The sequence below is a fragment of the Elgaria multicarinata genome, chromosome 17, assembly GCF_023053635.1.
Source record: "Elgaria multicarinata webbii isolate HBS135686 ecotype San Diego chromosome 17, rElgMul1.1.pri, whole genome shotgun sequence".
Lineage (NCBI taxonomy): Eukaryota > Metazoa > Chordata > Lepidosauria > Squamata > Anguidae > Elgaria > Elgaria multicarinata.
The window spans coordinates 16,668,589-16,695,529 of record NC_086187.1 but is presented as its reverse complement, the minus strand read 5'-3'; the positions used below and the strand labels follow the sequence as shown (position 1 = coordinate 16,695,529).

General features: G+C 47.8%; 1 protein-coding gene across 3 annotated transcripts in view; it reads left to right on the top strand.

The window, feature by feature from the left end:
- Nucleotides 1-26,941, top strand: part of SNX29 (sorting nexin 29) — a 235,980-nt gene that overhangs the window by 981 nt on the left and 208,058 nt on the right. For all 3 annotated transcript variants that reach the window (XM_063143273.1, XM_063143272.1, XM_063143274.1), the window contains exons 2-3: nt 6,319-6,383; nt 7,373-7,425. In XM_063143273.1, the coding sequence (XP_062999343.1) occupies nt 6,319-6,383; nt 7,373-7,425 (118 nt within the window). The remainder of the gene's footprint in view (nt 1-6,318; nt 6,384-7,372; nt 7,426-26,941) is intronic.

The window sequence follows — 26,941 nt, the reverse complement described above, 5'->3', positions numbered from 1 at the left end:
TCCAGATACTATTTAGCGAGCTCCGCTAAAGAGAGCTCCGGCTATTGGGCGGTATAGAAATGTAATAAATAAGTAAATAAATAGCGGTTTTGATAATTTATTTTATTTATTTATTTATTGTATTTCTATACCGCCCAATAGCTGAAGCTCTCTGGGCAGTTTACAAAATTAAGACAATTCAAAACAAAACAACAGTATAAAACCGTAATATAAAATACAATATTTCAAATTACTTGTACGTGTGTTTGTGTGTGTCTATGGTGTATTAAATGTTGGATTAATCTCTTTAGTAAAAATAATGCTTTGGGAGTTAACTGCTCTTTGTTTTTATATTATTTTATTTTGGTAACATTTTTATCTTGCATTTTATCTGGATGTGTCGTCTTATGCTGTCATTTTCTTTAAAAAAGAAATTTTGTTTGCTTTAAAACCATAGTAAATAACGTGTGTGTAATTAGAGGTGAGAGGCACCGAAAACTAGTTTTCTTAGCCCTTGCACCACTCTGGTTTGTAGAGGTAATTACTTCAACTAATGCTGGTATAACTTAGAAGACACCCTAAATGCATAACCTTGAGCTTTATATTCCTTGTCTGAGTGTAGGGGAGAGGCCTAATGGAGGTTCTGGAGGCATGTGTAGGCTTCCTATTCCTTCTCTGCACTAAAGGGAAGAAGTAGAACAGTGCTCAGAACCAAGAATAGAATTACATGTTAGTAGGGTGACCATATGGAAAGGAGGACCGGGCTCCTGTATCTTTAACAGTTGTATTGAAGAGGGAATTTCAGCAGGTGCCATTTGTATGCATGCAGCACCTGGTGAAATTCCCTCTTCATCACAACAGTTAAAGCTGCAGGAGCCCTGCTCTCTTCTGTATCTGGTCACTCTAGTATAGCTCCTGCAGCTTTAGCTGTTGTGATGAACAAGAAATTTTACCAGATGCTGCATGCATGCATAAAAATAACACCTGCTGAAATTCCCTTTTCCATACATCTGTTAAAGATAGAGGAGCCCTGCCCTCCTTCTCATATGGTCACCCTACATGGTAGATTGAGGGCAGGGGAGGAACAGGATAAGGTATTCTGAGTTTTTCTTGAGTGTATTTATTTGTTTTGTTGAACTTGTGAATTGCCAAAGCTCTCAGGACAATGTATATACTGTAAATACGCAATAGAGCACAAAATTAGTAAACTCCAGTTAAATACAATAACAAAGAACACCCACAAATGCAACTTCAATGAGCTTCAGTTATCTCTCATGGCACCTAACATATTCATTTACGTAATTAAAGTACCTAAAATGTGAGACAGCAATATAAAATACAAATATATAAAACATACAAATGCAGCCTAAAATCTTATGGAGAGATTACAATCTAACAAACAAATCTATTGTACTTTGTGAAGCAGAGTGGTGTTTTAGATTTGATCTTGGAGCACTCTTGAGCTACTTACCATCTTTCAAACTAACCTACCTCACAGGGTTGTTGTGAGAATATGGGATTGGGACCTGTGTATGCTGCCTTCAGTTCTTTGGAAGAAGGGTGGGATAAAAATAAAATGGAAAAAGACATTAGCAGTAGTACCATGAATGGAAACCACAAACTTATTCTGGTGTAGCAAATAAAGTTTCAGTGGGTTGAAAACAGTATTTGCATGTTTATTTTAGTTCTGAGAAGCTTTTATTAACCATGCAAATTATGAACAGCTAAAGCTGCAATCCTACGCACACCTATCTGAGAATAAGTAATGTGGAACTCTCTCTTCTGAGTAAGCATGCATAGGATTGAATTGAATCATATATTTGTTTGGATTGGATATGTATCTGTGACAATGCAGCCACCATAATTGGGTGGGAGAAACATAATTCCTGGGCACTTGAGTAAGCAGGTGCCTCGGATTTTTCTAGGCTTCATGTTAGCTATTGCACCCTACTTTTCTGTATTAAATTCAACATATGATTAATATAATCTCTTCTAATGTGCTTGCTATATATAAACAACTCAGTCAGTTCATAATGCTACTAAATTTGCAGTGTGTAAATAGCTTAAACTGCCAGGACGTGCGCATTAGAAATAGTGTCATTTCAGGGAATGTGATTTAGACATTTTTTTATTTTGGCAGCTTGCATGACTACATTAAATTAAACCGAAATAGGTTGATACCCCTTCCATTGAATTGGATTCCCAGGCAGTGCACAATAAAACGGTAATATCCATACCACAACAATAAAACCATGACTTTGTACAGCATAGCCTAACCTTACTTGCAGGGTCTTGCTATTTACTGTTTTACTCTGTACAGCACCATGTACATTGATGGTGCTATATAAATAAATAAATAATAATAATAATAATAATAAGAAGAAGAAGAACCAGAACACAGATATTTGAGCATGTTAATTTTTATCAATTTCTGCCTGTGTAGGTTCAATCCCCTCCCTCAAGGAAGTGATTAAATCAAGGACATGATTTAATTTTTTATTAACTTGGTTGCTGTAATACCTCAGTCCTCGCCATAACTCTCCCTTTTACAGCGATCCCAGCTAGTGAGTATAAAGAAGATTGACACAGAGTTGATGAGCTCGGAATAGTGTCTGTGAAGGAGGGGAGGGATGTTCAAACCCTGTTCCTTTTCCTTCTGTAGCTCCTGTGTCTCTTCCTGACTGGAGACAGTTCCAGAGCTCTTTTGTCATTTATATTCAGCTCCTCTCCTTCCTGCCTCCCTTGCTTTGCTGTTGTGTAGGCTTACACTCATCATGAGGGAATCACTTCCTCTGGGGCAAGGAAACACCTGGGGAAGTGGACTCTTGCATCCCAGATGTTTTTTCCCTACTACCCTCTACTCAGCTTTCCTGGCTCTTCCAACACAACCTGCCCTGGACCCTGTCTCCATGTATTCTGTCAGTGCTTAAGGAATTGACCAGACTTCTGGTCAGTTTCCATGCCCAATATAAATACATTTAAAACTGTACACAGGGTACCCGAAGGAAGGTTGGTTCTTGCATGCATCAACCTGCCTGCGTGTTGAGGTCATTGGGGGAGGGCTCTCTTCCAGGTGCCCCCGCTATCTGAGGTGAGATTGTGGTAAACAAGGACAGGGCCTCTTCAGTGGTTGCTCCTTATTTATGGAACTCCCTCAATGGACGCTGGCATTGCATCTGTCCTGCCATCTTTTGGGTGCCAAGCAAATAAATTTGGTGTCTCAGTTGCTTGAATTGCTGCTTATATTACAATTGGGTTTGTTCTGTTCGGTTTTGTTGTATCGATTTTGTTGTGAATTGCCCTGCAGGGCCTGATGAACTGAAGGGTGCAACGAATGTGCAAAAGCACATATGTGGAGGCTTTGACAAAGCAGAGGTGCCCCCTGAACCCTGGTAGAGCTCCTAAGGCTGTAATCTGCCAGTCGCTTATTCTGGAGCATCAGCCAACGATGTGAATAAGAATAATTGTTGAGTTGCACATTTTCATTCACTCAGGAGTTTCATGCATGGGGAAATCCTATCTTCGGGTTGAGGTTTGCAGAACGGGGCGCCATTGAATCCCTCCCCTGAGTTGTTGAGGCTCCCTTGGAACTGAAAAATGAAATGTGCAGCAATCTGGATGTTGCTTGGTAACGGAGGGAAGTGATGGACTTAGTGAGGCAGGAGTTCGGCAGCCACAGATGACCTCTTTGTTCCCTTGGCTTCCTGTCCCCTTCCTGGACACACTGCTAAGGAATATGTTTTAAGCCATACGGAGATCAATTTGGACTCTGAGCCCAGGTTTGGAGCCTGTATATCTCGGGAATGTTGTGATTGTGGCAGAAGGCTGAGTAAGGTTTTTTTGATTCGTGCTGACTAATTGAATTCCAGTTATGCATGCAGAGCAGGGGAATTTGCAGCAAAGTTGACTGGCGCTGGAGAATATGATGAACAGTAGTGTGTGTGTGTGTGTGTGTGTAATGTAGTCCCTGATAGCAACATAGAAAACTGCCTTACACTGAGTTACATTATTGGCCCATGTAGCTCAATATTACCTACACTTGCCATCAGCAGTTTTCCTGTTAAAGGAAGCCAGATTCCGGCTGGACATCAGGAAAAACTTCCTAACTGTTAGAGCAGTGCGACGGTGGAATCAGTTACCTAGGGAGGTTGTGGGCTCTCTCACACTGGAGGCCTTCAAGAGGCAGCTGGACAACCATTTGTCAGGGATGCTTTAGGGTGGATTCCTGCATTGAGCAGGGGGTTGGACTCGATGGCCTTGTAGGCCCCTTCCAACTCTGCTATTCTATGATTCTATGATTCTATGACTCTCTCCTAGCTCTACTTGGAAATACCAGGGGGTTGAACCCCAGACATTTTGTATGCGCAGAGTGGGTCACTAAGCGCTATAGCTGATTAACACGCTCTCTTTGTGTTCATCCACGCAGGGATGTGTAGCTATGATAGACATGAAATTGCTGCCACAAGGTGTGTTGATGGCCACTACTTGAGATGACTTTAAAAGGAGATTAAACAAAGACTGGATTCGCACAACACACTAACCCACAGTCCGTGGTTGAGTGTGGGTTGTTGTTGAACCATGGGTTGTTTGTTTATTTAGTTATTTACAATTTGTATACTGCTCCATATCTGAAACAGATTCTGAGGTGGTGAACATAAGAATTAAAATGGTAAAAGATACAAAAATTAAAACACTGTTATTATACTAAAAAACAAAAAACAAAAAAGCACAGATTCCCAATAAAAACGTGGTTGTCAGTCAAGAAATGCTTCCTGGAATAAGATTTTTTTTAGGAGGCACCAGAAGCAACACAGTGTTGGCATCTGCCTGACCTCCAGGGGCAGGGAGTTCCATAGAAAGGGGGCCACCACACTGAAGGCTCTTCTCCTGGTGAATTCCAATCGGGCCACAGGTCCATGCGGAAGCACGGTTTGTTGAACTGTAGGTTAGCATGTTGCCTGAACCCAGGACATTTTCCGCAGGGTGGCTTGTCAACCATCCCGTGTGGCTTACTTTTCTTGAACAAGCCGCCTTGCGAACCCATGGTTTGTCATTGAGTTGTTCAGGGTAGTTAACAAGCCACACTGCGGGAAACGTCCTGGGTTCAGACAACACACTAACTCCAGCAGGCAACATATAAACTACAACGGCATAAAATCAACAATAAATATAACAGTAAAAACAACACAATAGAAATTAATCAGCAATAAAACCTGCACACTCTCCTGTGCAACTGCTCCATTTCTCCCTTGCTGCCATTCTTAAAATTCTTGTTGAGTTGAGTACTATTAGACTCAAAGGCCAACGAGACCACATCACACCAGTCCTTTTCCAGCTTCATTGGCTGCCAGTCCAGGTCCGGGCCTGATTCAAAGTGCTGGTATTAACATTTAAAGCCCTAAACGGCTTGGGGCCAGGTTATCTGAAGGAACGCCTCCTCCCATATGTACCCGCCCAGACCCTAAGGTCATCCTCAGGGGTCTTTCTCCATGAGCCCCTGCCAAAGGATGTGAGGCAGGTAGCTACCAGGAGGAGGGCCTTCGTTGCTGTGGCACCCCGGCTGTGGAATGTGCTCCCTAAGGAGGTTCGCTTGGCACCTACATTATATGCTTTTAGACGCCAGCTGAAGACCTTTTTATTCTCCCAGCATTTTAACAGTCTATAAATAAATTTTAACTTGGTGTTTTAAATGTGTAATTTTGCGTTGCTGCTGTTTTTATCTGGTTGAGCTTTTATATTGTATTTTATATTATGGTTTTATACTGTTGTTTTATACTTTGGATGTTTTTAATTTTTGTGAACCGCCCAGAGAGCTCCGGCTATTGGGTGGTATAGAAATGCAATAAATAAATAAAGGTTCGGATCAAGGATCTGCCTTCCGTGAGAGGAAGGGACGTTCTGCAAAAGGGAGGGCTCTGATGGTAGAAGATCCCTCTGCCCAATTTTGGGAGAAAACCCCGCATCATAGATAACCCCGTTCATCAGGGTCAACTCACTCTGCGTAGCATTTTCAGCGGGCTGGAGGGGCTATTTTGGGAAGAAGGGGTGGGGAAGTCCACTTTCGTCAATGTGGTTCATCCAGCATCAACCCTGCATCCGATGCAAAGTGTCGTTCCTGAGTGAATCCTTGATTAGTATCATCTGTTATGTACAACTTCTTCTTTTTTACACTATTTTTCTCAAACATGTGACGTGTTTTAGTTATTCCCCTGCTCACCTCTGCGAAAATAGAATGTAGGCACATTTCTTGAGATGAGCTATGCCTGAAAAGATATCCCTCTCCCATTACTGAGAAATATATCTAATATATAGTTATTAGGGCGTTTTTTGATTCCCTAGGGCTGCAGAACAACGTTGACAAAAGGCAGTTTCTGCTGGAGAGATTACTGGATGCAGTTAAACAGGTAAGAAATTGGAGCTAGAAAGTCGAAAAGAAGCCTCCCTCTAGGAAAACTTACTGATCATAATTGGAGCATTCTTTACTAGAAGCATGATTTGTAATGTATATATGTGTTGTTTCTTTATTTTTGCTGTTGCACCGTGTCCTGCTTGTGGGTCCCTGGTTGCCAGCTGGGTCGGCCACTGTGTGAACAGAGTGCTGGACTAGATGGACCCTTGGTCTGATCCAGCATGGGTCTTCTTAGGGTTCTCATGTTGTCATTGCTGCCTTACTTCAGTTGGGGGAGGAACCTAGAACAAGGCCCCAGTGGTTGATCTGAACACTCAAGCATGTTCATGAATGGTTCCTAGAAACCGATCCCTCTCCTGAGTCCTCCGGCATGGGTAGAAGACCTAGAGGAGGCAGGGCCTTTTCTTTGCCTCAGGCTCCAGCGCAGGAAAGAAGTTAGATGAGTTCCACCAGCTGCAACCCCACCCCCCTGCCCCATTGCTCATAGCCATGTGTGAAGGATATGGGGGTGGGGTGGGGAACTCAGTGGCAACAACAAACGATGAGTGGCTGAGAAGCCAAGCCAACACGGGGACACCTGTGAATCAGGATGGAGGGCAATTTAGACGTGGTTTTCCAATGAAGACTTTGTCGTTGTTGTCCATCTTTGGCACTTAAACTAAAGCTGCATGGTAAATAACTCCCCCTTCCCCCCCTGTTGAGCATCAGGGTATTAACAGAATGGCTACTAGCTCTGATGGTTATGTTCTACCCCCGGTATCTGAGGTAGTAAGCCTGTGTGCACCAGTTGCTGGGGAACATGGGTGGGAGGGTGCTGTTGCACCATGTCCTGCTTTGCTGGTCACAGGCCGATGGCTGGCTGGCCACTGTGTGAACAGAGTGCTGGACTAGATGGACCCTTGGTCTGATCCAACATGGCGTTTCTGATGTTCTTAACTCTTCAAATTCCTTTGTTCATGGTCATCTACCTACTTCTTTTTACAGTGCCAGATCAGATTTGGAGGAAGGAAAGAGATTGCTTCTGATTCGGATAGCAGGTAAGTCTGATGGGACATTGAATAAACGCTTGTCTATGCAGTGTGGTCAGGCACTTGTGGAGGGCCCACGCCCCAGCCAGGGCCCACTGACAATGGCCTCCTGGAGTCACTGCTCCACTTCACCATTGCAATCTGCTTGTTCACCCACCTCTCGCCTTGGCTCAGCCAATGGCGGTGGACAGAAGGAGCGGCAGCAGAAGTCCTTGCCTATCAACTCACTGTCTCTCCACATTTTAAGCAAGCAAGTGGTAGCATTCAGGAGAGAGGAGGAGGAGGAGCAGCAAGAGCATCTGGTGACATTGGTGGTGAGAAGGTAGACTCAGCGAGTGGTGGTGGTGGTGGTCCATTGAAGATGTCTTGTTCAACAACCCTCAAAAGCTGGCACGGCTTAATTTTACCTGGCAGCTGCCTTTGAGCGGATGTGGGGTGGGAGAAAAATGTCGTTCAAGTGTTGCATATGTGGTGTGTGTGCAAGGTAGTATAAGGAAGTTCACAACCTCTACAACTGCATTTTCATTGGAGATACAATGGATTGAAATTAGGATTTCCTGCATGGGAAGCATGCGCTCTACCACTGCTGAAGTTCATGGCAGTGTGTTTGTGAGCAGAGAGTTTGATACCCCTGGGATTTAGATAACACCACGTTACGAGCTGGTTATAAGTGTGTGGGTTGTTCCTCCCCCAGGAACTCACAATTCTGGGTTTTGGGTGTCATGGAAAACTGGCGTAGATTATTAAACTTGGTGGGCTCAGGCAGGGTGGGAGCCAGTATTTCTGAGTTTCTTGGAATACAGCTAAGTTATTTTGGGGAAGTAGAAACCGCAGAGCTTCTACATGCTTCAGTTTCTCTTCCCTCTTACTTGGTGAAACATTGTAGTGCTTACTAGAATTATTTTTGATGTTTACAAGGGGATTTCTGGTGCATATTGTATTTGTGATGCAAGTCCTTTAGGGAAGTTTTTTGATGAATTGAATTACTGCGTACATCTTTTGAAGTTCCTCGTAATGTTTCTGTTCTGTGATGCTTGGATGACTTAAGGCAGCCTTCTCCAACTTGGTACTTTCCAGATATTTTTGGCAATGCTTCCAATTAGCTCCAAGCAGGCCGGAATGCTGGGAGTTGTAGTCTGAAACAACTGGGGGACTCCAGGTTGGGGAAGCCTGGCCTAAGTGGTTACACTGGTCTGACACTTTTGCGCTATGCCTAAAACGAATAACATCTAACTGAACTGAAATAGTATTTGTTTCTGGGCCCCAGTAAGTGCAGCCCTCCCAGGCACGGCATGCTGGGAGTTGAAGGCTGTACGTGGGCTTAGGGCTATGCAAGGAAATGGCAAAACCGTCATAAAATGCCAGACCTGCCATAAAACCTGCCTTAGTTACTGTAACCCGCTCTACGTGGGGCTGCCTTTAAAGAGTGTTCGGAAACTCCAGCTGGTTCAAAGAGCTGCAGCCAGATTGTTGACCAGGGCTGGTTACAGGGAGCAGACAACTCCCCTGTTAAAACAGCTCCGCTGGCTTCCATATTATTGTTATTAATATTTATTAATAATATTTGAGATTTAATATTATCTTATCTCTGTAGCATTTGTTCCGAGGAAGCTTGAGCAGCGAAAACGGGAAGTTTATTGCAAAATCCTGTCAACAACTTACAACGCTGGAAAGAATAAAATACAATAAGAACAAACCTTATTTATAATATATCCGTGAACATATGTTTATGTACTGTTGTATTGCCAAATGTGTTTAATAGACTAAAGTGTGTTAGTGTGTCTTTGTTGGGTTACATTATAGGCTTGCATCGTCTTATAGTAGGAATAGCATTCCAATTATTGATTTATTGTATTATAGTACTTTACTTTACTTTCTTTATTGCGATCTATAGATCCATAAAAAGAAAACAAACAAACAACAAACAACCAAACACAAGAATCAGACATGAAATCATACAATTAGAGCTATTATCAACTTTAGTCTAATACACAAAGAGCTCTAATCTTGGCCGCCACTGTAAGAAATTTAGCAACAGCCAAAGTTACACTTGAAGACTTATCTTCCAACAGAAACTTAACATAAAATTTGCCTGAAGTTCTGGACAGTTTGCTCAACAATGGGGTGATCATAAGATGGCGGGCCTGATTATAAAAGCTACAGGACAGAAGGATATGCTCCATCGTCTCCACTTCCGTATTCCTACAGGGGCACCGTCGTTCCTGATAAGGGATACCAGCATATCTGCCCTGAAGTAATTCAATAGAGTAAACATTGCATCTGGCCTTGGAGAAGGCAATACGATATTTAGCGACCGACAAGTTCTTTAGATAGTCAGCCAGCTGAAGAGGCCCAACGTAATGAATGTGCAATGCACTGGGAGAGCAAGAGACATGAGAGCGAGCACGTAAGTCACAGAAGGCTATATCCCACAGTCTTTGTTTGATAGCTTTAAAAGCAAAATTCAAGCCCAGATTAAGGAGGAGGGAAGAGGAGAGACCTATTGAAGCTGCCTTCCTGGCAAGAAGCTTGGACCAGCTGTTCACGTAGTTGTCCTGAGCCAGACAGGGAAGCAGACCTGAGCCCCTCCCAAGAAGACTAACTTCCATCCAAAATTTTAAGGCAGACCACCAAGCCCTAAGCGAAAGAGAGCTTTCCCCGGTATCCTTCTGTCCTGTAGCTTTTATAATCAGGCCCGCCATCTTATGATCACCCCATTGTTGAGCAAACTGTCCAGAACTTCAGGCAAATTTTATGTTAAGTTTCTGTTGGAAGATAAGTCTTCAAATGTAACTTTGGCTGTTGCTAAATTTCTTACAGTGGCGGCCAAGATTAGAGCTCTTTGTGTATTAGACTAAAGTTGATAATAGCTCTAATTGTATGATTTCATGTCTGATTCTTGTGTTTGGTTGTTTGTTGTTTGTTTGTTTTCTTTTTATGGATCTATAGATCGCAATAAAGAAAGTAGTAGTAGTTTAACTTCCTCTCTCGGAAAGAGATCAATGGGGATGAGAAACTACTGAGAATGTCAAGCCGTTTTTGTGGCATATTTTAGCTCCCGCTTCTTTTGCGATGCACCTCTTGCTCTGCCAGTAGCTTCAAAGGCTTCACCTGTCAGTACTTGCCCTGCCAGTAGCTTCACCGGCTTCACCTGTCAGTACTTGCTTTGCCAGTAGCTTCACCGGCTTCACTTGCCAGTACTTGCTTTGCCAGTAGCTTCAACGGCTTCACTTGCCAGTACTTGCTTTGCCAGTAGCTTCACCGGCTTCACTTGCCAGTACTTGCTTTGCCAGTAGCTTCAACGGCTTCACTTGCCAGTACTTGCTTTGCCAGTAGCTTCACCGGCTTCACCTGTAAGTTCTTGCTCTGCCAGTAGCTTCACCGGCTTCACCTGGCAGTACTTGCCCTGCCAGTAGCTTCAACGGCTTCACCTGGCAGTACTTGCTTTGCTAGTAGCTTCAACGTCTTCACCTGGCAGTACTTGCCTTGCCAGTAGCTTCAACAGCTTCACCTGTTAGTATTTGCCTTGACAGTAGCTTCAACGGCTTCACCTGTCAGTTCTTGCCTTGCCAGTAGCTACAACGGCTTCAGCTGTCAGTACTTGCCTTGCCAGTAGCTTCAACAGCTTCAGCTGTCAGTACTTGCCTTGACAGTAGCTTCAACGGCTTCACCTGTCAGTTCTTGCCTTGCCAGTAGCTACAACGGCTTCAGCTGTCAGTACCTGCCTTGCCAGTAGCTTCACCGGCTTCACCTGTCAGTACTTGCCCTGCCAGTAGCTTCAACGGCTTCACCTGTCAGTACTTGCCTTGCCAGTAGCTTCAACGGCTTCACCTGTCAGTACTTGCCTTGACAGTAGCTTCAATGTCTTCACCTGTCAGTACTTGCTCTGCCAGTAGCTTCACCGGCTTCACCTGTCAGTACTTGCTTTGCCAGTAGCTTCACCGGCTTCACTTGCCAGTACTTGCTTTGCCAGTAGCTTCAACGGCTTCACCTGTCAGTACTTGCTTTGCGAGTAGCTTTAACGGTATCGCCTGCCAGTACTTGCTCTGCCAGTAGCTTCACCGGCTTCACCTGTCAGTACTTGCTTTGCCAGTAGCTTCACCGGCTTCACTTGCCAGTACTTGCTTTGCCAGTAGCTTCACCGGCTTCACTTGCCAGTACTTGCTTTGCCAGTAGCTTCACCGGCTTCACTTGCCAGTACTTGCTTTGCCAGTAGCTTCACCGGCTTCACTTGCCAGTACTTGCTTTGCCAGTAGCTTCAACGGCTTCACCTGTCAGTACTTGCCCTGCCAGTAGCTTCACCGGCTTAACTTGCCAGTACTTGCTTTGCCAGTAGCTTCACCGGCTTCACCTGTCAGTACTTGCTTTGCGAATAGCTTTAACGGTATCGCCTGCCAGTACTTGCTCTCCCATTAAGCATTTGCCTCCTCTGTATTTTATCACTTGCGCTGTGTCAGTTTAACTTCCTCTCTCGGAAAGAGATCAATGGGGATGAGAAACTACTGAGAATGTCAAGCCGTTCTTGTGGCATATTTTAGCTCCCGCTTCTTTTGCGATGCTCCTCTTGCTCTGCCAGTAGCTTCAACGGCTTCACCTGTCAGTACTTGCTCAGCCAGTAGCTTCACCAGCTTCACCTGTCAGTACTTGCTTTGCCAGTAGCTTCACCGGCTTCACTTGCCAGTACTTGCTTTGCCAGTAGCTTCAACGGCTTCACTTGCCAGTACTTGCTTTGCCAGTAGCTTCACCGGCTTCACCTGTAAGTTCTTGCTCTGCCAGTAGCTTCACCGGCTTCACCTGGCAGTACTTGCCCTGCCAGTAGCTTCAACGGCTTCACCTGGCAGTACTTGCTTTGCCAGTAGCTTCAACGTCTTCACCTGGCAGTACTTGCCTTGCCAGTAGCTTCAACAGCTTCACCTGTTAGTATTTGCCTTGACAGTAGCTTCAACGGCTTCACCTGTCAGTTCTTATTTTACCAGTAGCTACAACGGCTTCAGCTGTCAGTACTTGCCTTGCCAGTAGCTTCAACGGCTTCACCTGTCAGTACTTGCCTTGACAGTAGCTTCAACGGCTTCACCTGTCAGTTCTTGCCTTGCCAGTAGCTACAACGGCTTCAGCTGTCAGTACTTGCCTTGCCAGTAGCTTCACCGGCTTCACCTGTCAGTACTTGCCCTGCCAGTAGCTTCAACGGCTTCACCTGTCAGTACTTGCTTTGCCAGTAGCTTCAACGGCTTCACCTGTCAGTACTTGCCTTGCCAGTAGCTTCAACGGCTTCACCTGTCAGTACTTGCCCTGCCAGTAGCTTCAACGGCTTCACCTGGCAGTACTTGCCTTGCCAGTAGCTTCAACGGCTTCACCTGTCAGTACTTGCCTTGACAGTAGCTTCAACGGCTTCACCTGTCAGTACTTGCCCTGCCAGTAGCTTCAACGGCTTCACCTGGCAGTACTTGCTTTGCCAGTAGCTTCAACGTCTTCACCTGGCAGTACTTGCCTTGCCAGTAGCTTCAACAGCTTCACCTGTTAGTATTTGCCTTGACAGTAGCTTCAACGGCTTCACCTGTCAGTTCTTGCTTTACCAGTAGCTACAACGGCTTCAGCTGTCAGTACTTGCCTTGCCAGTAGCTTCAACGGCTTCACCTGTCAGTACTTGCCTTGACAGTAGCTTCAACGGCTTCACCTGTCAGTTCTTGCCTTGCCAGTAGCTACAACGGCTTCAGCTGTCAGTACTTGCCTTGCCAGTAGCTTCACCGGCTTCACCTGTCAGTACTTGCCCTGCCAGTAGCTTCAACGGCTTCACCTGTCAGTACTTGCTTTGCCAGTAGCTTCAACGGCTTCACCTGTCAGTACTTGCCTTGCCAGTAGCTTCAACGGCTTCACCTGTCAGTACTTGCCTTGACAGTAGCTTCAACGGCTTCACCTGTCAGTACTTGCTCTGCCAGTAGCTACAACAGCTTCAGCTGTCAGTACTTGCTTTGCCAGTAGCTTCAACGGCTTCACCTGTCAGTACTTGCCTTGCCAGTAGCTTCAACGGCTTCACCTGTCAGTACTTGCCCTGCCAGTAGCTTCAACGGCTTCACCTGGCAGTACTTGCCTTGCCAGTAGCTTCAACGGCTTCACCTGTCAGTACTTGCCTTGACAGTAGCTTCAACGGCTTCACCTGTCAGTACTTGCCCTGCCAGTAGCTTCAACGGCTTCACCTGTCAGTACTTGCTTTGCGAGTAGCTTTAACGGTATCGCCTGCCAGTACTTGCTCTCCCATTAAGCATTTGCCTCCTCTGTATTTTATCACTTGCGCTGTGTCAGTTTAACTTCCTCTCTCGGAAAGAGATCAATGGGGATGAGAAACTACTGAGAATGTCAAGCCGTTTTTGTGGCATATTTTAGCTCCCGCTTCTTTTGCGATGCACCTCTTGTTCTGCCAGTAGCTTCAACGGCTTCACCTGTCAGTACTTGCTCTGCCAGTAGCTTCACCGGCTTCACCTGTCAGTACTTGCTTTGCCAGTGGCTTCACCGGCTTCACTTGCCAGTACTTGCTTTGCCAGTAGCTTCAACGGCTTCACTTGCCAGTACTTGCTTTGCCAGTAGCTTCAACGGCTTCACCTGTCAGTACTTGCCCTGCCAGTAGCTTCACCGGCTTCACTTGCCAGTACTTGCTTTGCCAGTAGCTTCACCGGCTTCACCTGTAAGTACTTGCTCTGCCAGTAGCTTCACCAGCTTCACTTGTGAGTACTTGCTTTGCCAGTAGCTTCAACGGCTTCACCTGTCAGTACTTGCCTTGCCAGTAGCTTCAACGGCTTCACCTGTTAGTACTTGCTCTGCCAGTAGCTTCACCAGCTTCACTTGTGAGTACTTGCTTTGCCAGTAGCTTCACCGGCTTCACCTGTCAGTACTTGCTTTGCCAGTAGCTTCACCGGCTTCACCAGGCAGTACTTGCCTTGCCAGTAGCTTCAACGGCTTCACCTGTTAGTATTTGCCTTGACAGTAGCTTCAACGGCTTCACCTGTCAGTTCTTGCCTTGCCAGTAGCTTCAACGGCTTCACCTGTCAGTACTTGCCTTGACAGTAGCTTCACCGGCTTCACCTGTCAGTTCTTGCCTTGCCAGTAGCTACAACGGCTTCAGCTGTCAGTACTTGCCTTGCCAGTAGCTTCACCGGCTTCACCTGTCAGTACTTGCCCTGCCAGTAGCTTCAACGGCTTCACCTGGCAGTACTTGCTTTGCCAGTAGCTTCAACGGCTTCACCTGTCAGTACTTGCCTTGCCAGTAGCTTCAACGGCTTCACCTGTCAGTACTTGCCTTGACAGTAGCTTCAACGGCTTCACCTGTCAGTACTTGCCCTGCCAGTAGCTTCAACGGCTTCACCTGGCAGTACTTGCTTTGTGAGTAGCTTTAACGGTATCGCCTGCCAGTACTTGCTCTCCCATTAAGCATTTGCCTCCTCCGTATTTTATCACTTGCGCTGTGTCAGTTTAACTGCCAGTAGCTTCACCAGCTTCACTTGTGAGTACTTGCTTTGCCAGTAGCTTCACCGGCTTCACCTGTCAGTATTTGCTTTGCCAGTAGCTTCACCGGCTTCACCAGGCAGTACTTGCCTTGCCAGTAGCTTCAACAGCTTCACCTGTTAGTATTTGCCTTGACAGTAGCTTCAACGGCTTCACCTGTCAGTTCTTGCCTTGCCAGTAGCTACAACGGCTTCAGCTGTCAGTACTTGCCTTGCCAGTAGCTTCAACGGCTTCACCTGTCAGTACTTGCCTTGACAGTAGCTTCACCGGCTTCACCTGTCAGTTCTTGCCTTGCCAGTAGCTACAACGGCTTCAGCTGTCAGTACTTGCCTTGCCAGTAGCTTCACCGGCTTCACCTGTCAGTACTTGCCCTGCCAGTAGCTTCAACGGCTTCACCTGGCAGTACTTGCTTTGCCAGTAGCTTCAACGGCTTCACCTGTCAGTACTTGCCTTGACAGTAGCTTCAACGGCTTCACCTGTCAGTACTTGCCTTGACAGTAGCTTCAATGGCTTCACCTGTCAGTACTTGCCCTGCCAGTAGCTTCAACGGCTTCACCTGGCAGTACTTGCTTTGTGAGTAGCTTTAACGGTATCGCCTGCCAGTACTTGCTCTCCCATTAAGCATTTGCCTCCTCCGTATTTTATCACTTGCGCTGTGTCAGTTTAACTTCCTCTCTCGGAAAGAGATCAATGGGGATGAGAAACTACTGAGAATGTCAAGCCGTTTTTGTGGCATATTTTAGCTCCCGCTTCTTTTGCGATGCACACCTTGCTCTGCCAGTAGCTTCAACGGCTTCACCTGTCAGTACTTGCTCTGCCAGTAGCTTCACCGGCTTCACTTGCCAGTACTTGCTTTGCCAGTAGCTTCACCGGCTTCACTTTCCAGTACTTGCTTTGCCAGTAGCTTCACCGGCTTCACTTGCCAGTACTTGCTTTTCCAGTAGCTTCACCGGCTTCACTTGCCAGTACTTGCTTTGCCAGTAGCTTCACCGGCTTCACTTACCAGTACTTGCTTTGCCAGTAGCTTCACCGGCTTCACTTGCCAGTACTTGCTTTGCCAGTAGCTTCACCGGCTTCACTTGCCAGTACTTGCTTTGCCAGTAGCTTCACCGGCTTCACCTGTAAGTTCTTGCTCTGCCAGTAGCTTCACCGGCTTCACCTGGCAGTACTTGCCCTGCCAGTAGCTTCAACGGCTTCACCTGGCACTACTTGCTTTGCCAGTAGCTTCAACGTCTTCACCTGGCAGTACTTGCCTTGCCAGTAGCTTCAACAGCTTCACCTGTTAGTATTTGCCTTGACAGTAGCTTCAACGGCTTCACCTGTCAGTTCTTGCCTTGCCAGTAGCTACAACGGCTTCAGCTGTCAGTACTTGCCTTGCCAGTAGCTTCAACGGCTTCACCTGTCAGTACTTGCCTTGACAGTAGCTTCACCGGCTTCACCTGTCAGTTCTTGCCCTGCCAGTAGCTTCACCGGCTTCACTTGCCAGTACTTGCTTTGCCAGTAGCTTCACCGGCTTCACCTGTCAGTACTTGCTTTGCGAATAGCTTTAACGGTATCGCCTGCCAGTACTTGCTCTCCCATTAAGCATTTGCCTCCTCTGTATTTTATCACTTGCGCTGTGTCAGTTTAACTTCCTCTCTCGGAAAGAGATCAATGGGGATGAGAAACTACTGAGAATGTCAAGCCGTTCTTGTGGCATATTTTAGCTCCCGCTTCTTTTGCGATGCACCTCTTGCTCTGCCAGTAGCTTCAACGGCTTCACCTGTCAGTACTTGCTTTGCCAGTAGCTTCACCGGCTTCACTTGCCAGTACTTGCTTTGCCAGTAGCTTCAACGGCTTCACTTGCCAGTACTTGCTTTGCCAGTAGCTTCACCGGCTTCACCTGTAAGTTCTTGCTCTGCCAGTAGCTTCACCGGCTTCACCTGGCAGTACTTGCCCTGCCAGTAGCTTCAACGGCTTCACCTGGCAGTACTTGCTTTGCCAGTAGCTTCAACGTCTTCACCTGGCAGTACTTGCCTTGCCAGTAGCTTCAACAGCTTCACCTGTTAGTATTTGCCTTGACAGTAGCTTCAACGGCTTCACCTGTCAGTTCTTGCCTTGCCAGTAGCTACAACGGCTTCAGCTGTCAGTACTTGCCTTGCCAGTAGCTTCAACGGCTTCACCTGTCAGTACTTGCCTTGACAGTAGCTTCACCGGCTTCACCTGTCAGTTCTTGCCTTGCCAGTAGCTACAACGGCTTCAGCTGTCAGTACTTGCCTTGCCAGTAGCTTCACCGGCTTCACCTGTCAGTACTTGCCCTGCCAGTAGCTTCAACGGCTTCACCTGGCAGTACTTGCTTTGCCAGTAGCTTCAACGGCTTCACCTGTCAGTACTTGCCTTGCCAGTAGCTTCAACGGCTTCACCTGTCAGTACTTGCCTTGACAGTAGCTTCAATGGCTTCACCTGTCAGTACTTGCCCTGCCAGTAGCTTCAACGGCTTCACCTGGCAGTACTTGCTTTGTGAGTAGCTTTAACGGTATCGCCTGCCAGTACTTGCTCTCCCATTAAGCATTTGCCTCCTCCGTATTTTATCACTTGCGCTGTGTCAGTTTAACTTCCTCTCTCGGAAAGAGATCAATGGGGATGAGAAACTACTGAGAATGTCAAGCCGTTTTTGTGGCATATTTTAGCTCCCGCTTCTTTTGCGATGCACCTCTTGTTCTGCCAGTAGCTTCAACGGCTTCGCCTGTCAGTACTTGCTCTGCCAGTAGCTTCACCGGCTTCACCTGTCAGTACTTGCTTTGCCAGTGGCTTCACCGGCTTCACTTGCCAGTACTTGCTTTGCCAGTAGCTTCAACGGCTTCACTTGCCAGTACTTGCTTTGCCAGTAGCTTCAACGGCTTCACCTGTCAGTACTTGCCCTGCCAGTAGCTTCACCGGCTTCACTTGCCAGTACTTGCTTTGCCAGTAGCTTCACCGGCTTCACCTGTAAGTACTTGCTCTGCCAGTAGCTTCACCAGCTTCACTTGTGAGTACTTGCTTTGCCAGTAGCTTCAACGGCTTCACCTGTCAGTACTTGCCTTGCCAGTAGCTTCAACGGCTTCACCTGTTAGTACTTGCTCTGCCAGTAGCTTCACCAGCTTCACTTGTGAGTACTTGCTTTGCCAGTAGCTTCACCGGCTTCACCTGTCAGTACTTGCTTTGCCAGTAGCTTCACCGGCTTCACCAGGCAGTACTTGCCTTGCCAGTAGCTTCAACGGCTTCACCTGTTAGTATTTGCCTTGACAGTAGCTTCAACGGCTTCACCTGTCAGTTCTTGCCTTGCCAGTAGCTACAACGGCTTCAGCTGTCAGTACTTGCCTTGCCAGTAGCTTCAACGGCTTCACCTGTCAGTACTTGCCTTGACAGTAGCTTCACCGGCTTCACCTGTCAGTACTTGCCCTGCCAGTAGCTTCAACGGCTTCACCTGGCAGTACTTGCTTTGCCAGTAGCTTCAACGGCTTCACCTGTCAGTACTTGCCTTGCCAGTAGCTTCAACGGCTTCACCTGTCAGTACTTGCCTTGACAGTAGCTTCAACGGCTTCACCTGTCAGTACTTGCCCTGCCAGTAGCTTCAACGGCTTCACCTGGCAGTACTTGCTTTGTGAGTAGCTTTAACGGTATCGCCTGCCAGTACTTGCTCTCCCATTAAGCATTTGCCTCCTCCGTATTTTATCACTTGCGCTGTGTCAGTTTAACTGCCAGTAGCTTCACCAGCTTCACTTGTGAGTACTTGCTTTGCCAGTAGCTTCACCGGCTTCACCTGTCAGTATTTGCTTTGCCAGTAGCTTCACCGGCTTCACCAGGCAGTACTTGCCTTGCCAGTAGCTTCAACAGCTTCACCTGTTAGTATTTGCCTTGACAGTAGCTTCAACGGCTTCACCTGTCAGTTCTTGCCTTGACAGTAGCTACAACGGCTTCAGCTGTCAGTACTTGCCTTGCCAGTAGCTTCAACGGCTTCACCTGTCAGTACTTGCCTTGACAGTAGCTTCACCGGCTTCACCTGTCAGTTCTTTCCTTGCCAGTAGCTACAACGGCTTCAGCTGTCAGTACTTGCCTTGCCAGTAGCTTCACCGGCTTCACCTGTCAGTACTTGCCCTGCCAGTAGCTTCAACGGCTTCACCTGGCAGTACTTGCTTTGCCAGTAGCTTCAACGGCTTCACCTGTCAGTACTTGCCTTGCCAGTAGCTTCAACGGCTTCACCTGTCAGTACTTGCCTTGACAGTAGCTTCAATGGCTTCACCTGTCAGTACTTGCCCTGCCAGTAGCTTCAACGGCTTCACCTGGCAGTACTTGCTTTGTGAGTAGCTTTAACGGTATCGCCTGCCAGTACTTGCTCTCCCATTAAGCATTTGCCTCCTCCGTATTTTATCACTTGCGCTGTGTCAGTTTAACTTCCTCTCTCGGAAAGAGATCAATGGGGATGAGAAACTACTGAGAATGTCAAGCCGTTTTTGTGGCATATTTTAGCTCCCGCTTCTTTTGCGATGCACACCTTGCTCTGCCAGTAGCTTCAACGGCTTCACCTGTCAGTACTTGCTCTGCCAGTAGCTTCACCGGCTTCACTTGCCAGTACTTGCTTTGCCAGTAGCTTCACCGGCTTCACTTTCCAGTACTTGCTTTGCCAGTAGCTTCACCGGCTTCACTTGCCAGTACTTGCTTTTCCAGTAGCTTCACCGGCTTCACTTGCCAGTACTTGCTTTGCCAGTAGCTTCACCGGCTTCACTTACCAGTACTTGCTTTGCCAGTAGCTTCACCGGCTTCACTTGCCAGTACTTGCTTTGCCAGTAGCTTCACCGGCTTCACTTGCCAGTACTTGCTTTGCCAGTAGCTTCACCGGCTTCACCTGTAAGTTCTTGCTCTGCCAGTAGCTTCACCGGCTTCACCTGGCAGTACTTGCCCTGCCAGTAGCTTCAACGGCTTCACCTGGCACTACTTGCTTTGCCAGTAGCTTCAACGTCTTCACCTGGCAGTACTTGCCTTGCCAGTAGCTTCAACAGCTTCACCTGTTAGTATTTGCCTTGACAGTAGCTTCAACGGCTTCACCTGTCAGTTCTTGCCTTGCCAGTAGCTACAACGGCTTCAGCTGTCAGTACTTGCCTTGCCAGTAGCTTCAACGGCTTCACCTGTCAGTACTTGCCTTGACAGTAGCTTCACCGGCTTCACCTGTCAGTTCTTGCCCTGCCAGTAGCTTCACCGGCTTCACTTGCCAGTACTTGCTTTGCCAGTAGCTTCACCGGCTTCACCTGTCAGTACTTGCTTTGCGAATAGCTTTAACGGTATCGCCTGCCAGTACTTGCTCTCCCATTAAGCATTTGCCTCCTCTGTATTTTATCACTTGCGCTGTGTCAGTTTAACTTCCTCTCTCGGAAAGAGATCAATGGGGATGAGAAACTACTGAGAATGTCAAGCCGTTCTTGTGGCATATTTTAGCTCCCGCTTCTTTTGCGATGCACCTCTTGCTCTGCCAGTAGCTTCAACGGCTTCACCTGTCAGTACTTGCTTTGCCAGTAGCTTCACCGGCTTCACTTGCCAGTACTTGCTTTGCCAGTAGCTTCAACGGCTTCACTTGCCAGTACTTGCTTTGCCAGTAGCTTCACCGGCTTCACCTGTAAGTTCTTGCTCTGCCAGTAGCTTCACCGGCTTCACCTGGCAGTACTTGCCCTGCCAGTAGCTTCAACGGCTTCACCTGGCAGTACTTGCTTTGCCAGTAGCTTCAACGTCTTCACCTGGCAGTACTTGCCTTGCCAGTAGCTTCAACAGCTTCACCTGTTAGTATTTGCCTTGACAGTAGCTTCAACGGCTTCACCTGTCAGTTCTTGCCTTCCCAGTAGCTACAACGGCTTCAGCTGTCAGTACTTGCCTTGCCAGTAGCTTCAACGGCTTCACCTGTCAGTACTTGCCTTGACAGTAGCTTCACCGGCTTCACCTGTCAGTTCTTGCCTTGCCAGTAGCTACAACGGCTTCAGCTGTCAGTACTTGCCTTGCCAGTAGCTTCACCGGCTTCACCTGTCAGTACTTGCCCTGCCAGTAGCTTCAACGGCTTCACCTGGCAGTACTTGCTTTGCCAGTAGCTTCAACGGCTTCACCTGTCAGTACTTGCCTTGCCAGTAGCTTCAACGGCTTCACCTGTCAGTACTTGCCTTGACAGTAGCTTCAATGGCTTCACCTGTCAGTACTTGCCCTGCCAGTAGCTTCAACGGCTTCACCTGGCAGTACTTGCTTTGTGAGTAGCTTTAACGGTATCGCCTGCCAGTACTTGCTCTCCCATTAAGCATTTGCCTCCTCCGTATTTTATCACTTGCGCTGTGTCAGTTTAACTTCCTCTCTCGGAAAGAGATCAATGGGGATGAGAAACTACTGAGAATGTCAAGCCGTTTTTGTGGCATATTTTAGCTCCCGCTTCTTTTGCGATGCACACCTTGCTCTGCCAGTAGCTTCAACGGCTTCACCTGTCAGTACTTGCTCTGCCAGTAGCTTCACCGGCTTCACTTGCCAGTACTTGCTTTGCCAGTAGCTTCACCGGCTTCACTTTCCAGTACTTGCTTTGCCAGTAGCTTCACCGGCTTCACTTGCCAGTACTTGCTTTGCCAGTAGCTTCACCGGCTTCACTTGCCAGTACTTGCTTTGCTAGTAGCTTCACCGGCTTCACTTACCAGTACTTGCTTTGCCAGTAGCTTCACCGGCTTCACTTGCCAATACTTGCTTTGCCAGTAGCTTCACCGGCTTCACTTGCCAGTACTTGCTTTGCCAGTAGCTTCACCGGCTTCACCTGTAAGTTCTTGCTCTGCCAGTAGCTTCACCGGCTTCACCTGGCAGTACTTGCCCTGCCAGTAGCTTCAACGGCTTCACCTGGCACTACTTGCTTTGCCAGTAGCTTCAACGTCTTCACCTGGCAGTACTTGCCTTGCCAGTAGCTTCAACAGCTTCACCTGTTAGTATTTGCCTTGACAGTAGCTTCAACGGCTTCACCTGTCAGTTCTTGCTTTGCCAGTAGCTACAACGGCTTCAGCTGTCAGTACTTGCCTTGCCAGTAGCTTCAACGGCTTCACCTGTCAGTACTTGCCTTGATAGTAGCTTCACCGGCTTCACCTGTCAGTTCTTGCCTTGCCAGTAGCTACAACGGCTTCACCTGTCAGTACTTGCCTTGCCAGTAGCTTCAACGGCTTCACCTGTCAGTACTTGCCCTGCCAGTAGCTTCAACGGCTTCACCTGGCAGTACTTGCTTTGCCAGTAGCTTCAACGGCTTCACCTGTCAGTACTTGCCTTGCCAGTAGCTTCAACGGCTTCACCTGTCAGTACTTGCCTTGACAGTAGCTTCAACGGCTTCACCTGTCAGTACTTGCTCTGCCATAAGCTACAACGGCTTCAGCTGTCAGTACTTGCTTTGCCAGTAGCTTCAACGGCTTCACCTGTCAGTACTTGCCTTGCCAGTAGCTTCAACGGCTTCACCTGTCAGTACTTGCCTTGACAGTAGCTTCAACGGCTTCACCTGTCAGTACTTGCCTTGACAGTAGCTTCAACGGCTTCACCTGTCAGTACTTGCCCTGCCAGTAGCTTCAACGGCTTCACCTGGCAGTACTTGCTTTGCCAGTAGCTTCAACGGCTTCACCTGTCAGTACTTGCCTTGCCAGTAGCTTCAACGGCTTCACCTGTCAGTACTTGCCTTGACAGTAGCTTCAACGGCTTCACCTGTCAGTACTTGCCCTGCCAGTAGCTTCAACGGCTTCACCTGTCAGTACTTGCTTTGCGAGTAGCTTTAACGGTATCGCCTGCCAGTACTTGCTCTCCCATTAAGCATTTGCCTCCTCCGTATTTTATCACTTGCGCTGTGTCAGTTTAACTTCCTCTCTCGGAAAGAGATCAATGGGGATGAGAAACTACTGAGAATGTCAAGCCGTTTTTGTGGCATATTTTAGCTCCCGCTTCTTTTGCGATGCACCTCTTGCTCTGCCAGTAGCTTCAACGGCTTCACCTGTCAGTACTTGCTCTGCCAGTAGCTTCACCGGCTTCACCTGTCAGTACTTGCTTTGCCAGTAGCTTCAACGGCTTCACTTGCCAGTACTTGCTTTGCCAGTAGCTTCACCGGCTTCACTTGCCAGTACTTGCTTTGCCAGTAGCTTCACCGGCTTCACTTGCCAGTACTTGCTTTGCCAGTAGCTTCACCGGCTTCACTTGCCAGTACTTTCTTTGCCAGTAGCTTCAACGGCTTCACTTGCCAGTACTTGCTTTGCCAGTAGCTTCACCGGCTTCACTTGCCAGTACTTGCTTTGCCAGTAGCTTCACCGGCTTCACCTGTAAGTTCTTGTTCTACCAGTAGCTTCACCGGCTTCACCTGGCAGTACTTGCCCTGCCAGTAGTTTCAACGGCTTCACCTGGCACTACTTGCTTTGCCAGTAGCTTCAACGTCTTCACCTGGCAGTACTTGCCTTGCCAGTAGCTTCAACAGCTTCACCTGTTAGTATTTACCTTGACAGTAGCTTCAACGGCTTCACCTGTCAGTTCTTGCTTTGCCAGTAGCTACAACGGCTTCAGCTGTCAGTACTTGCCTTGCCAGTAGCTTCAACGGCTTCACCTGTCAGTACTTGCCTTGACAGTAGCTTCAACGGCTTCACCTGTCAGTTCTTGCCTTGCCAGTAGCTACAACGGCTTCACCTGTCAGTACTTGACTTGCCAGTAGCTTCAACGGCTTCACCTGTCAGTACTTGCCCTGCCAGTAGCTTCAACGGCTTCACCTGGCAGTACTTGCTTTGCCAGTAGCTTCAACGGCTTCACCTGTCAGTACTTGCCTTGCCAGTAGCTTCAACGGCTTCACCTGTCAGTACTTGCTCTGCCAGTAGCTACAACGGCTTCAGCTGTCAGTACTTGCTTTGCCAGTAGCTTCAACGGCTTCACCTGTCAGTACTTGCCTTGCCAGTAGCTTCAACGGCTTCACCTGTCAGTACTTGCCTTGACAGTAGCTTCAACGGCTTCACCTGTCAGTACTTGCCCTGCCAGTAGCTTCAACGGCTTCACCTGTCAGTACTTGCTTTGCCAGTAGCTTCAACGGCTTTGCCAGTAGCTTCAACGGCTTTACCTGTCAGTACTTGCCTTGCCAGTAGCTTCAACGGCTTCACCTGTCAGTACTTGCCTTGACAGTAGCTTCAACGGCTTCACCTGTCAGTACTTGCCCTGCCAGTAGCTTCAACGGCTTCACCTGTCAGTACTTGCTTTGCGAGTAGCTTTAACGGTATCGCCTGCCAGTACTTGCTCCCCCATTAAGCATTTGCCTCTTCCGTATTTTATCACTTGCGCTGTGTCAGTTTAACTTCCTCTCTCGGAAAGAGATCAATGGGGATGAGAAACTACTGAGAATGTCAAGCCGTTTTTGTGGCATATTTTAGCTCCCGCTTCTTTTGCGATGCACCTCTTGCTCTGCCAGTAGCTTCAACGGCTTCACCTGTCAGTACTTGCTCTGCCAGTAGCTTCACCGGCTTCACCTGTCAGTACTTGCTTTGCCAGTAGCTTCACCGGCTTCACTTGCTAGTACTTGCTTTGCCAGTAGCTTCACCGGCTTCACTTGCCAGTACTTGCTTTGCCAGTAGCTTCAACGGCTTCACTTGCCAGTACTTGCTTTGCCAGTAGCTTCACCGGCTTCACCTGTCAGTACTTGCCCTGCCAGTAGCTTCACCGGCTTCACTTGCCAGTACTTGCTTTGCCAGTAGCTTCACCGGCTTCACCTGTAAGTACTTGCTCTGCCAGTAGCTTCAACGGCTTCACCTGGCAGTACTTGCTTTGCCAGTAGCTTCAACGGCTTCACCTGTCAGTACTTGCCTTGCCAGTAGCTTCAACGGCTTCACCTGTCAGTACTTGCCTTGACAGTAGCTTCAATGGCTTCACCTGTCAGTACTTGCCCTGCCAGTAGCTTCAACGGCTTCACCTGGCAGTACTTGCTTTGTGAGTAGCTTTAACGGTATCGCCTGCCAGTACTTGCTCTCCCATTAAGCATTTGCCTCCTCCGTATTTTATCACTTGCGCTGTGTCAGTTTAACTTCCTCTCTCGGAAAGAGATCAATGGGGATGAGAAACTACTGAGAATGTCAAGCCGTTTTTGTGGCATATTTTAGCTCCCGCTTCTTTTGCGATGCACACCTTGCTCTGCCAGTAGCTTCAACGGCTTCACCTGTCAGTACTTGCTCTGCCAGTAGCTTCACCGGCTTCACTTGCCAGTACTTGCTTTGCCAGTAGCTTCACCGGCTTCACTTTCCAGTACTTGCTTTGCCAGTAGCTTCACCGGCTTCACTTGCCAGTACTTGCTTTGCCAGTAGCTTCACCGGCTTCACTTGCCAGTACTTGCTTTGCTAGTAGCTTCACCGGCTTCACTTACCAGTACTTGCTTTGCCAGTAGCTTCACCGGCTTCACTTGCCAATACTTGCTTTGCCAGTAGCTTCACCGGCTTCACTTGCCAGTACTTGCTTTGCCAGTAGCTTCACCGGCTTCACCTGTAAGTTCTTGCTCTGCCAGTAGCTTCACCGGCTTCACCTGGCAGTACTTGCCCTGCCAGTAGCTTCAACGGCTTCACCTGGCACTACTTGCTTTGCCAGTAGCTTCAACGTCTTCACCTGGCAGTACTTGCCTTGCCAGTAGCTTCAACAGCTTCACCTGTTAGTATTTGCCTTGACAGTAGCTTCAACGGCTTCACCTGTCAGTTCTTGCTTTGCCAGTAGCTACAACGGCTTCAGCTGTCAGTACTTGCCTTGCCAGTAGCTTCAACGGCTTCACCTGTCAGTACTTGCCTTGATAGTAGCTTCACCGGCTTCACCTGTCAGTTCTTGCCTTGCCAGTAGCTACAACGGCTTCACCTGTCACTACTTGCCTTGCCAGTAGCTTCAACGGCTTCACCTGTCAGTACTTGCCCTGCCAGTAGCTTCAACGGCTTCACCTGGCAGTACTTGCTTTGCCAGTAGCTTCAACGGCTTCACCTGTCAGTACTTGCCTTGCCAGTAGCTTCAACGGCTTCACCTGTCAGTACTTGCCTTGACAGTAGCTTCAACGGCTTCACCTGTCAGTACTTGCTCTGCCATAAGCTACAACGGCTTCAGCTGTCAGTACTTGCTTTGCCAGTAGCTTCAACGGCTTCACCTGTCAGTACTTGCCTTGCCAGTAGCTTCAACGGCTTCACCTGTCAGTACTTGCCTTGACAGTAGCTTCAACGGCTTCACCTGTCAGTACTTGCCTTGACAGTAGCTTCAACGGCTTCACCTGTCAGTACTTGCCCTGCCAGTAGCTTCAACGGCTTCACCTGGCAGTACTTGCTTTGCCAGTAGCTTCAACGGCTTCACCTGTCAGTACTTGCCTTGCCAGTAGCTTCAACGGCTTCACCTGTCAGTACTTGCCTTGACAGTAGCTTCAACGGCTTCACCTGTCAGTACTTGCCCTGCCAGTAGCTTCAACGGCTTCACCTGTCAGTACTTGCTTTGCGAGTAGCTTTAACGGTATCGCCTGCCAGTACTTGCTCTCCCATTAAGCATTTGCCTCCTCCGTATTTTATCACTTGCGCTGTGTCAGTTTAACTTCCTCTCTCGGAAAGAGATCAATGGGGATGAGAAACTACTGAGAATGTCAAGCCGTTTTTGTGGCATATTTTAGCTCCCGCTTCTTTTGCGATGCACCTCTTGCTCTGCCAGTAGCTTCAACGGCTTCACCTGTCAGTACTTGCTCTGCCAGTAGCTTCACCGGCTTCACCTGTCAGTACTTGCTTTGCCAGTAGCTTCAACGGCTTCACTTGCCAGTACTTGCTTTGCCAGTAGCTTCACCGGCTTCACTTGCCAGTACTTGCTTTGCCAGTAGCTTCACCGGCTTCACTTGCCAGTACTTGCTTTGCCAGTAGCTTCACCGGCTTCACTTGCCAGTACTTTCTTTGCCAGTAGCTTCAACGGCTTCACTTGCCAGTACTTGCTTTGCCAGTAGCTTCACCGGCTTCACTTGCCAGTACTTGCTTTGCCAGTAGCTTCACCGGCTTCACCTGTA